The sequence below is a fragment of the Eptatretus burgeri genome, chromosome 1 (assembly GCF_056783735.1).
Source record: "Eptatretus burgeri isolate ZD-2024b chromosome 1, Ebu_testis_v1, whole genome shotgun sequence".
Lineage (NCBI taxonomy): Eukaryota > Metazoa > Chordata > Myxini > Myxiniformes > Myxinidae > Eptatretus > Eptatretus burgeri.
The window spans coordinates 3272044-3285340 of NC_140961.1; the positions used below are offsets into that span (position 1 = coordinate 3272044).

The 13297-nt window shown below is 46.7% G+C and overlaps 1 protein-coding gene across 5 annotated transcripts in view; it reads right to left on the minus strand.

Annotated features, from left to right (window-relative positions):
• The window catches only part of BIN3 (bridging integrator 3), a 249286-nt gene that overhangs the window by 28648 nt on the left and 207341 nt on the right, over positions 1-13297 (minus strand). For all 5 annotated transcript variants that reach the window (XM_085871004.1, XM_085870993.1, XM_085871014.1 and 2 more), the window contains one exon: positions 7596-7737. In XM_085871004.1, coding sequence (XP_085727130.1) covers positions 7596-7737 — 142 coding nt within the window. The remainder of the gene's footprint in view (positions 1-7595; positions 7738-13297) is intronic.

The window sequence follows — 13297 nt, forward strand, 5'->3', positions numbered from 1 at the left end:
GACAAGACACTATTAAAAAAAAAAAAACAGAACAGATCTGGTGGGTGACAGACACACATTGGCAGAATGGAGCACACACACTACACACAAATGGAACTAAACCCCACTAATGGTGCCGAAATACAGGAATTATCCCGCCTCCTTTTTGGTCTAGCACCCTCGGTCCTCTCTTGGCTCTGTCCCTCCCAGGTTTCTGCAGGGTGGACACAGTCGACCAGAAACCCTCTACATGTTAACTTGCAAAATCCAGACTCACTGCTCAGCTCACCTCCACTCATTTGTTCCTCATTTCTCTCACCTGTGGAACCAAATTCCCCAGCCTGTTCAGTCCTGTTCTTCCGTCCAGAGCTTCATTCAAGACAGCTGTTCACCAATACATCAGGTCACTCCATCCATCCTCATGATCTCTTCCACCCCAAATGACCCCATTTTTAAACACTCCTTTTTTCCAGGTTATTGTGATTTTTTTACCTCCCCCTCTCCCTCATCTCTTTTTGTTTGGTAGTTGTTGATTGAATTGTTCCTTTTCTGTTTCATCCCCATTTTTCCCTTACTCTTCTTCTTGTGTTTCATTCAGCTCATGTGCAGCTTCTCAACCCCACGTGTGCTTCTCCCCCTCACCTCAATCTCACTTCAACTCTGCTGTAGGTGTTTCCCCCTTTCCATTTTGGTCCCTTCCATTCTGCTCAAGCTCTTCCACAACTCTCGATCATGTTTCACGATGAGCATGTGTGGACACGGCTTTTTCCCCTTCGGACCCACTTTCCAGTACACGTCCGGCAATTGGAAATTGTCCGCTCACTGCCAGTGGCAGATCCTCATTTTGAGCCATTCTGGCCTTCTCCAGGCTCCACAAGTCCCTCCTCTGTCCTGGCTTGCAGTCCTTGGCCAAACCGCCCGTGATGTTTCCATGTAAAGTGTGAAGTGCTTTCCATGTGCCTTTGTGCCCACAAGTCATCCACCTGGCCTCGCCTGCACAGAAGGTCCAACACAATACTCGTTACCCTACCGCAGTACTCCTTACCTTAAAGATTACAATCACCACCTTTGTTGGTGCACATTTCATACTATTTGTCTCTGACATCACCAATACAGGTGTAACTCTAACTGACTCGAGCACACCGCCGAAGCTATTCTTAGCCCATTCTAAGGATGGATCCCTCTCCACCTGGCCTTTTTCCATGTAACAATATTCTCGGATGTTTATTTGGTCCCAAAGCTTTATCTTCTTTCGCCAACTCTTCAAGAAGGACACCAACTAAACAAAGCTGAAGATAATTTCAGGGGTGCAAATCACAAAAAAAAACAAAATACGCCTTGCCAACATGGCGGCACGCCATGTTGATCAGCCCTCTGTGGTTGCTGGAGTCATCAGCCGCAATTTTCTTCAGCCTACGCCTCGATTTGGAAACACGATCTACTCTCACGGATCAATTAAAGTATATAATCCAAATATTATGGCAGATTTGAGAATCTGATTTGGTGAACAAAATAATTTTCGAAATCTGGAGTGAAATCCAAAAATTTTAACAAATTAGTGATTTTTTTTTTTTTACAACAGAGTATATACTGTATTTAAGGAAAGCATTAAACTTAACTTTTTCTCCTGTTCGGATGATTATATTGAGTGAAGAAAAGATAATGGAATGTGCAGAAAGTGTAAATTCATTGAATGAAACGCCGTGCTTCATCACATGCTTTTGCAATCCATTTCGGCACAGTCCACAGGGATCCTTTTTCTGGTAATTACATACGCAGTTTGCTGTTTCCGTTTTGGGCGATTTGCTAACATTACAAAATATTAATATAAATATACTATTATAGTTCCGCCAATATATTAATAATCGGTAGTTTCTGCAAGCGAAGAGGTATGTAGACAGCTCACATGGACGTGGTATAAATGGGAACAAATGACTCTCCATGCGGTGTGTGCGTGCCTGTTCTTGGTTACGAGTGTGCGGTGCGTGGGTTTCACAGGTGCGCGGGTTTTGCAGGTGCACGATCAGAACTTGTAATTGGGCCCGTGGTGCGTGGCCCTGTGGAGAAGGTTATGCGACCGTCTCGGGAACGATGCACTTCTGTAGCGCCGAAGCCTCAAAGCCACACAGGACATGTCACCGTGCAGTACAGGTGTGGGGAAATCCGTGCATGTGTGCGAGTGAAAAGTTGAGAATATCGCAGGTGCGCGTGCACATTTAGTATTGAACTCGAGGTTGGAGGAACGTGGGTGGAGAGGGGGGTCGTGGGGAGGAATCTGGGGTGGGGGGCCATGGGGAGGAATGTGTGGGGGACCTTGGTGATGATTGTGTGTGTGTGTGTGTGTGTGTGTGTGTGTGTGTGTGTGTGGGGGGGGGGCGGACTGCATGAAGGGATGCCTTTACCAAATAGCATGAGTTTTGACTTTTAAATGTCACCACCTGGTTATATATAGAACACAGCAGTTAGAAGGAAAACGCTGCTGTTTGGCCATGTTTTATTGTCCCGGTACGCTGCCTTCCCATTCCCATTACCTCCCCTCACCTTCCCATTAATTCCCCTCCCCTCACCTTCCCATTCCCTCCCCTCGCATCGCCTTCCCATTCCCTCCACTTCTCTCGTGTCACCATCCCATTCACTCCACTCCCCTCGCATTGCCTTCCCATGCCCTCTCCTCCCTTCGCGTCACCTTCCCATTCCCTCCCCTCCCCTTGCGTCGCCTTCCCATTCCCTCCTCACCCCTCACGTGGCCTCCCCATTCCCTCCCCACCCCACGCGTCGCCTTCCCATTCCCTCCCCACCCCTCGCGTCGCCTTCCCATTCCCTCCCCTCCCCTCGCGTCGCCTTCCCATTCCCTCACCTCCTCTCGCGTCGCCTTCCCATTCCCTCCCCTCCCCTCGCGTTGCCTTCACATTCCCTCCCCTCCCCTCATGTCGCCTTCCCATTCCCTCCCCTCCCCTCACGTTGCCTTCCCATTCCCTCCCCTCGCGTTGCCTTGCCTTCCCATTCCCTCCCCTTGCGTTGCCTTGCCTTCCCATTTCCTCCCCTCACATTGCCTTGCCTTCCCATTCCCTCCTCTCCCCTTGCATCTCCTTCCTATTCCCTCCTCTCCCCTCACATCTCCTTCCCCTCGCGTCGCCCTCCCATTCCCTCCCCCCCCTCCCTTCGCCTTCCCATTCCCTCCTCTCCCCGCCTTCCCATTCCCTCCTCTCCCCTCGCATCGCCTTCCCATTCCTTCCCCTCGCGTCGTCCTCCCATTCCTTCCCCACTCCTCGCGTCGCCTTCCCATTCCCTCCCCTCCTCTCGCATCACCTTCCCATCCCCTCCCCACCGCTCCCCATCCCATCCCCCCACCCCTCGCATCACCTTCCCATTCCCTCCCCTCATGTTGCGTTGCGTCGCCTTCGCATTCCCTCCCACCCCTCCCCCTCGTGTTGCCTTCTCCACCCCAACCCTCTCTCTCTCCCACCCCTATCCCCTCACTCTCTTTCTGCCACCCCTATCCCCCTCTCTCTCTCTTTCTGCCACCCCTATCCCTCTCTCTCTCCCTCTCTTTCTTTCTCCCACCCTAACACTCTCTCTCTCTCTCTCTCTCTCTCTCTCTCTCTCTCTCTCTCTCTCTCTCTCTCTCTCTCTCTCTCTCTCTCTCTCTCTCTCTCTCTCTCTCTCTCTCTCTCTCTCTCTCTCTCTCTCTCCTGCCCCTATCCCTCTCTCTTTCTCCCCCACCCCTATCCCTCTCTCTCCAATCCCTGCCATCTATCCTTCCCTTCCATCCCCTTCCTATTTCCTCTCCCCCTCTTCCCTCGTCCCCCCCCCCCAATCAGCGTCAGCGAATATATTGCCGCCAACGAAGCGACAGGTTGTATTTGCTATTTGAGAAAAAAAACAAGTTTTCGTTTCCTGGACTACAGCGATAATCTCATTCCGAATCCCTCTTGAATGACCCTCACAACTCGAGGTCGAGCCTCCATTTCGAAATCTCTGCCTTGTTGCTTGAAGGCAGTCTATGATACGACAATCAATCCTCCCACAATTTCCACAACAAAATACAGTACAAAAAAAATCCACCATTTTAACAAATGTAAATACAATGATGCAGTCCACGTGTAGTTTTGCTTTATTTGCTTGTACTCCAAGATGGCGAATCGCAAATGTCGTGACGTCATATGCACACCCATTGAAGAGGAAGTTATAAAACGTTATCAAAACAAAATCTCGTTTGATATTTCGATACAAGTCGTTCATTATTGGGATTCTCACTTACCTTCCCAGTGAGGATCAGGGTGTCACTAGCTTTTTAGAAGCGGGGTTCGAATTCCGGACTGAGGCTGGAGGTTAAGGCTGTGTGAAATTGCCGACAACATTGCCAAAATAACCACGTAGCAGACAATGTGTGGTGCACAATGTGTAAGTCATATTCACATAATTCGCAAGGAAGTCAGGTGTATTTTCCTGTTTATTCTTGCCAAAGTTCTCAAGTATTATTTTATCCTTTCACGACAATCACAAAGCGGAAAATTGATAATGAGAAAAACCAGATTTCTTGATCATGGTCGGGAGCCACACAAGTCCATAAAGAGCCGCAGGTTTCAGACCCTCCAAGTCCTATGGTAAATGACATGGTGAAAAGGACAGAGAAAGGATGTGCAAGAGCAGCAGAGCAGGTTTTTAGGACATGTGAACTGATGCTCTCCGGTCCAGTGGCAGAATCAGAGTCTTGGGTTGCCAGAAGCTTCTCCACCTTATCGGGTGCAAAAGACACAGTCAAGGGTCCAGGAACATTTGGGTGCGATTGGGTAGGGAAAGTAGAGAGAGCTAAGGGTGGTAGACAAGATTTGGAAGCAAATACAGAATTGAGGCATTCAGCCTTCTCATAAGTAGAGTCGGCTGTGATGCCATTTGAAGTGAGGGATGGGATGGAGGGGGAGCATAAACCAGAGGCAGACTAAACAAAGCACCACCAGGTTTTAGAGGAGGGAGACAGGTTTATGAAAGTTCATTCTTGAGGTTGGACAAATGTTGTTTTCTGGCTCTCCTGAGAGTGACACTTGTTGCGGAGTTTATGGAATGATCTGAAATTACCTTCGGTCAGGTTTGCCTTCCAGGAGGAGAATGCAAGTTGTTTAAAGGCAACGGCCTCACCACAGGGTTCAGTGTACCATTGGCAGGACGATGGGTATGATAACTGAAGATGAGATGGAATTAATCTGTGCATAAGGGAGGGCAGGATTCTGTGGAAGAATTCCCAGGCTGAATCAATTAAGATCAGTTAATAATATTAAGGGGGTTAATATAGGAGACCAGTCGTGCAGTCACATGGCTGCTTGCTGTCCATGTCAGTTTGCCTGAGTGAACTGCCAGACTTGGAAGGGCTGAGACTTATCTGAAAATGGCTGGAGAGATGTTGACCTTCACAAGCACATGATCAGATGAACCAATATGAGCAGAGGAAGAGCACAAGACATTGGCTGGAGAAGTTGGTCATAACCAAGTCCAGAAGAGAGGATTTGACATTTCCAGAAATCCGGGTAGGAACGTTTACAAATGGAGTCAGTTTCATGGAGTCACAAAAGTCCTTTGCTGAAGTGCCATGGCTGGTGATAGGGGTACCAACACCCAGCCAATTGGCATGGCGATGATTGAAATCACTACGTATGAGGAAGAGAGAGTTGGGATGAGTGGTTAAAAGTTGGTCCATGTCATCTAAGAGAGATATTGATGGAGTTGTCACTGTTTGGAGGATGGTACAACACACTGGCAAACGAGATGTGCGTGGAGGAGAGGTCATTACCAGAGATACTCCTGGGGTTTGGGAGGTGCAAGAGCAGTACATGGAGAGTAAGAAATGGACTTCATGATGTACAGTGCCACTACTCTGCTGCCAGGACGTGGTTCAGTTCGATAAAACTGAAGGAGTCCTGGTAAGGTGCAGGAATGTGGAAAGGAGCAAGGAGAGGGAGCGGGGTGGGGTGGGGAGGGGGGGTGGGGAGGGAGCTGGGAGGGTGAAGAGTTGGGGAGAATGTATACATGAACAGAAAACATTTGGTATAAAATTTGGCAGAAAAATGGAGGTAATGCACCTCTTGCTGCATCAATCTGGAAACGTTTAGTGTAATTGGTCGCTTATTTTAAAGTTTAAGCCACGCAGTTCACAAGGCAATGCTGCTACAAGGAGCTTTCATGTGATATAGTACGAAGGAATTGCAAATTGCACCATCATGCCTACTAAATCCCAGGTGTGTCCTGCGAACATAAAACTTAATGAACCTTATCAAAATAAAGCTAAAAACAATCTTAGAGGTGTCTGAACTTGTTAACAAAGAAGGAACTTAAAAATCCCAGGATAGAGATAAACATCTGAAATCAAGAGCAAAGGCAGAGATAGCTAAAAATGAGCCTGAATGTTTATTTACACCCACAGAAAAAGAAAAAGGTTTTATATTTATGTATTTTTTCAGCCATCTTTTGCTGAGACTAGTGGGAGTAGGATGGATTGCCACCAGTAAGCAGGAACCTTTCTGGAATGCAACTACCCTCATATAGCCTCACACCCTTGTCCCCCGCCCCCACCCCCCCGTAAGGCCCAACGACGTAGAACCTCCTCACAAGATCCCAAAACTCCTGCTGCACCCCTTCAAATGCTATTCCAAATGTGTTGCAAAACAAGAAACAAACAAACATTTTCACAGTCAAGCTGAAGACTAAGGAATGCTTTTAAGACTCCTTGAAAAGACTGCCGATGAGTGGATCAGCGTTAAAAATAAAGACGATTCAAGATTAAAGATTCATCTGATATAGCAGCTTGCAGTCCGCACTAGGTCGAGAATAAATCCACACGCTGCTGAAAGAATAACAAAACACGCCAACCTGTTTCACACCTGCCAAAAAGAGCTGCATTCATACGTACTCGCAAATCGGTTACCTCCTTGCAATGCCATTGCTGCTCATGCTTCTGATTATTACATGCACTTTTTATTTGCAATGTCTCAGTTGTTAATGTTGCCAATAACTCAACCGCAGTGTGCATTGGCCAACTGGTCTGAAACTTCAGCCTCTCGGTCAGTAATGCGGCCACCAAAGGGGGGGGGGGTAGGGGAGGGTGTAGGATCAGAGCAGTCACCTGATGAACACTGGATTTGGATGTTTACAAAAACTGACATATATCCCTTTATTTTGATCTTCCACGCAGAAGATTTCAAGACGTGTAAACCAATTAAGCCTGTCATTCTTTCGGATGTTTTTTTTTTAATTTTTTAAACACGTTAAATATAAGTAAGAAAAAAAAAAACCTCTTTTAATTGCTGTCATCACTTGCTTCACCACTTTCATGTTATGGCTGTACGTTCTGCCAGAGGCATCTCATAAGACGTTTAGAATGCCACAACTTTCAATCATCAAATTGCATACGTCAAACCATTGGCTTTTGAGAGCCACCTTTAATATAAAGGAAACGGCAGAGATGCACCGAAACTCATACAAAATAAAATAACTTGTATTGCCAGTCATATTTAACTCGAGCAAGGATTCGCAATAACCGAGCTGAGGCCACCGCAAGCCGCAGCGTGGCATTCTGGAAAAAAGAAAAAAAGATTGGTTCAATGAGACCGCTTTCCTCGTACCTGGTGGAGCTTCACGATGTTGGGACCCGTCCGCTCGCGCTCTTCATATTTCTCCACTCGAGCTTGGAGCTTCTTGTACTCCTGCAATGCCTGCTCACGCCGTTTCTCCGCCATGCTAAGGTTCGGAAAGACATTGCTGAATCTGAGGAACAGAGAGAAATGGAAAAAGGAGCAGGTTAAAAAGAAGAAGCAACAAAATGAACGAGCACAGAGAAGCTTTAATCAATTACGGACACACAATTAACACAAAATATGAGACATTTAATGCTGTGCTCCCAAATTCAGTCAATTAGGACCATTTACATGTTATACATGCAAAATGGAGGACGGGGGAGGTGAATTGAAACATCAAATATGAGAAAAGAAAGGGAAGTAGTGAGGATAAGGAAGAACAGGGAGGATGAGGGAGTTGGTTTATAGTGGAGAAGAAAGAGGATTTTGGAGGAACGATGGATGGATGAAGAATATGTGAAGATGGGTCAAGGGGAACCAAAAATACTATTTTCAGGACATAATACGTAGACAAAGTATCCCCTCCCTGCAGGACAGGCCAGGGGGATTATGTTATTATCCTAATTCAAAATACCTCACTGCAATGGAAAACGTGGGGACAGGAAGACTTCACCATAAAGGGCAGGGACTTGCAATACCCTCTCCCACGTAGAGTGGCACTATACGATGCACATTTAAGAAGAGATTTTGCATCATCCCCTCACACCCCCACCCCACTCATACTCCCAACCCAAACCAGCAGGGAAAGATTAAAACAAACAAACAAAAACACACTGATGCACTAATTGGGGTCATGCTGATCCTATGTTACAAGTCTGGATGTAATCGTCCCAGAATTGTAGGAGTCGCACAACAAACACACGCACACAAAAACCACTCACCGGTCCATGAATTATAGCAAGGAATTAATTATGATTTAAAGGACAATGTTACATTTTATATTATTAATTACGATTTAAAGTAGAACATTACATTTCATTTTATTCGCCCCCGTTTTGGACTAAGTCTTTTTTTGTGGACTAAGTCCGAAACAGGGGCTTTGGATTGGGTCTCGTCCGCAGCCACATCTCAAACATGTACGGACCGATTTTGTTCAAAGTTGGCACAGAGACGATACATGATGATATACAAGTGCACATAATTTTGTTTCACCATTCAATCAAAGATGGCCGACTGGCGGCCATTTTAGTTGTAAAAACCCGATGTTGAACACGTCCATCACCATTAATCAGACAAGCATTTATCGCTCTTGTTCAAACTTGGCACACAGATAATGAACGATGGCTAACATATGCAAATCGTTTCTTTTCGAGATCACATCCAAGATGGCCGACTGGTGGCCATTTTGTTACTTAAATGTGTCCCCAACAATTTATCAGACATGCATGGTCCGATTTCATTCAAACTTAACACAAGCACAGTACATGATGGCATTCACATGCACCTCAAGTTATTTTGCGATCTGATCAAAGATAACCGACTGGTAGACTGGCGGCCATTTTAGGTGAACATCAATATGGGCTCGACCTTTAACTCTGCACCAGCAAAATTACTAAAACAATGGGCGCGATGACATTTGTCTTTTTAAATTTGTTATTATTTAATTGAAATATTGATTTTAAAACAAAGTCTGCTGACTGATGGAGTACTGCTCTCCCCTCTGGTCTGGTGCTCCTGCCTCTCACCTTTCTCGGCTTCACGCCGTGGAAACCAAGGCATTAAGGATCATTCGTATCTCCTGCGATGTGGCTGAATCTTTGGGCCTCTCACTCTCTCACCGCAGGCAGGTCGGTGGTCGTTCTGTCTTCTTCCATCTCCTCTCCGGTTCCGTCTGCAATATGTCCCTGCCATATCGCCACAGAGCGCTCAAGGTCCACCAACAACCCCCTTCTGGTAAAACTACCAAAATCACGAATCGCTGCTCACCTTCACTCTTTCATTCCTCTAATTTCCCCCCTTTGGAATAAACTCCCTCACTTTATTCAATACCATTCTTCCCTCCAGACCTTCAAAACAGCTGTTCACCACCACCTCTTATTTTCCCCCATCCAAAACCTCGATCTTTTCTACTCCCGTTAATACACCCCAAACCCACCTCCTTCAAATTCCTGCTTTCCTTCCTGAAAGTACCTGTAATGTCCATCTTGTCTACCCCGTGTTCTCCACCCCATCCTTCTCTCTCTTCCACAGATCTCCTAATGTCTCTGTTCCCCACTGTTTTGCTCTTCCCTCGCCCACCCCTCTTGTCTCTGCCCCCCCCCCTTTGATGTGCCTTGTGTGTTCGCTATCATATGAGCCTCGACAATGTTTCCATTAAAAAAAATTAATAAAAGGGAAAAACCTAGAGTGAAACTTGATGATTTCTGAGAAACATAAAGTTCAGGGAGGGGAGTGGGAGGATGAGGGGCAATTTCAATAATCGAAAATGTTTCTTTAAAAATTCACTTTTGTATTAATTGATGTGGCACTGACAGGGAAGTGGATGCACACTTCCCTCTGAGCTGTCCAGCCTGGGTTTGAATCTTGCACAACTACAAACTTCCATCCTGGTGGATGAAGACGAAGACGAAGACGAAGACGAAGACGAAGACGAAGACGAATGTGTGCCTCACATGGATGTTAAACAGGGTGTTCCACTGCTCGCATTAGTTTATGGATGTTAAAGATCCAAAGGTGTCCTACAAGAGTCAGTGAGATACACTACACATGGCCAAAAATATGGGGACACCCCTTCTAATTCATGGATTCAGCTATTTCAGCCACACCCATTGCTGACAGGAGTATAAAATCAAGCACACAGGCATGCAATCTCCATAGACATACATTGGCAGAAGAATGGGGCATACTTCAGAGCTCAGTGACTTCCTACGTGGCACCGACATAGGATGCCACCTTTCCAACAAGTCAGTTCATAGAATTTCTGCCCTGTTAGGGGTAGAGCTGCCCAGGTCAACTGTAACTGCTGTTATTGTGAAGTGGAAATGTCTCGGTGCAACAGCTCAGCCATGAAGTGGTAGGCCACACAAGCTCACAGAACGGGACTGCCGAGTGCTGAAGCACGTAGCACAGAACATTGTCTATCGTCGGTTGCAACACTCACAACCGAGTTCCAAAATGCCTCTGGAAGCAACGTCAGCACAAGCACTGTTCATGGAGAGCTTCATGAAATGGGTTTCCATGGCCGAGCAGCCACACACAAGCCCAAGATCACCATGCGCAATGCCAAGCGTTGGCTGGAGTGGTGTAAAGTTCACCGCCATTGGACTCTGGAGCAGTGGAAACGTGTTCTCTGGAGTGATGAATCATGCTTGACCATCTGGCAGTCCGACGGACGAATCTGGGATTGGCTGATGCCAGGAGAACGTTACCTGTTCGAATGCATAGTGCCAACTGTAAAGTTTGGTGGAGGAGGAATAATGATGTGGAGCTGTTTTTCATGGTTCGAGCTTAGTTCCAGTGAAGGGAAATCGTAATGCTGCAGCATGACATTATAGACTATTCTGTGCTTCCACCCATTGTGGCAGCAGTTTGGGGAAGGCCCTTTCCTGTTTCAGCATGACAATGCCCCCATGCACAAAGCGAGCTCCATGCAGAAATGGTTTGTCGAGATCGGTGTGGAAGAACTTGACTGGCCTGCACAGAGCCCTGACCTAAACCCCATAGAACACCTTTGGGATGAACTAGAATGCCGACTGCGAGTCAGACTTATTCATCCAACATCAGTGCCCGACCTCACTCATGCTCTTGTGGCTGAATGGAATCAAATACCTGCAGCAATGTTCCAACATCTCGTGAAAAGCCTTCCCAGAAGAGTGGAGGATGTTATAGCAGTAAATGGGGGACCAACTCCATATTAATGCCCATGATTTTGGAATGAGATGTTGGACGAGGAATCCACATACTTTTGGCCATGTAGTGTCTCACAGACACCCTGAACAAATTTCTGCTCCAACCTACAGAGGGCACAGCGGCCCTGTCACAGCCACAATCTCTGCAATTATGCAAAGCAGCAGCCACATGCTGCACACAAAAAAATAGTGTTATGGATTTCAGAATCGGATCTGCCGAATGTATACAAACATTTCGGTCCTCAGACAGTTATTTCCCTAAATGCATGTCCAGGATAGAAACCCATGTGTGGTGGGATTCTGACTTTGATGCGTTGGAAAGGGTAGAGAATAGATTCCCTTTCTTATGGGATAACCTTTTTCTCTTTACGACACATTCATGCATGCGAGATAGCCGTTAGCCCATCGGAGGGTCACCCACCTCTTTCACCGGCGTTGGTTGACACCCACCTTTTTCCATCGACGTTGACACCCACCTTTTTGCATCGACGTTTGACACACAGTTCAGCAGCTCTAAGGATGCTAACTGGCTCTTTTTCGTATCGGGCTGAACATCGAGGTGATAATTGTTATTGACGTTTTATGAGCTCTTCACGTTTTCGCTCGGTAATTCTGGAAAATGGCTGCTTTCTGTCGTTCATCCAGCACCACAAACATGGCATCGTAGGCCAGGAATGATCGTGGGACAGGCAGTTTTTCACGTGCAACGATGCGCCAATAGGCAAGGTGGATTTGGCTGAAGTCTGCTTGAGGCTCCGCACAGATGGGCCGCCGAAATAAAGGACGAGTGGACCGTTTTTGTCAGTCAGTTGGCGACAGTCAGTTGGCAGTTCTTGCAGCTTGGAGAGTTTTGCGACAGTTTGTGTCAGTTGGTGACAGCTGGGTGATGGCTTTTTTCAGTTCCAGTCAGACGGTCGCTTCAGTCAGTTCCAGTCAGTCGGTTGCTTCACTCAGTTCCAGTTAGACGGTCGCTTCAGTCAGTTCCAGCCAGACGGTCGCTCCAGTCAGATCGAGTCAGACGGTTGGTGAGCTGGCGACAGTTGAGTTTGTGGCAGTTGGTGATGGCATTGCAGCCTTACAGTTTCTCACAGCGCCTCAGCACCTCACAGCTTCTACCAGCTGTCCGTTGGTTGTGGCTCCTGGTGGCTCCTGACAGTGGGTGACACTTGGACCGTTAATGCTGACTCTGCTCACGACCTGCTCTTGGCATCCCTGGTTCCTGGGGGTGACGACGTAACGTTGATTGGCATTCAAGCCTGTTTGCAAGTGGGTGCACGGCAAGGCAGGGCGCTGGCAATGGACAAGGCACGCTCACACATTTCAGGACATTTTATTTGACGTACGACGACTTCTATTTGGTGAGCGAGACTGGATTTCTCTCCCCCCCCCCCCCGGCCGAATTATCTGCTGGGTACCCTTGTCTCGTGGTTAATTGTTAAGTTAAGGCATAGTGATAAGCATATGCTCTTTGTCTCTTTTTCTATCAATGCCTGATTAATTATTTATTTGCTTGTGATCATTTTGTATGGTGGCAACTGGCACTCGGAACTGCTTCGAAATAGCTTTGTAGCCTTTCCCCACCTTGTGAACATTCACAATGCACAACCGAAGGTCCTCACCGACTTCTTTCTTCTTCGCCATGCTGACAATGACCTGAGAATGATTGCATCAGCTTCCCTTAATTTATAGTCTAAAAGCAGAGTGTTGTTCTCTAACATTCCTCACTGTACATTCAATAGACCACATTTGTAATGCATTCAGATTGTATGTACAGATCTTGGAATAATTGCATAACATTATAAAGAATCTCAGGAATATCAAAAGCATATGCATTATCACAAA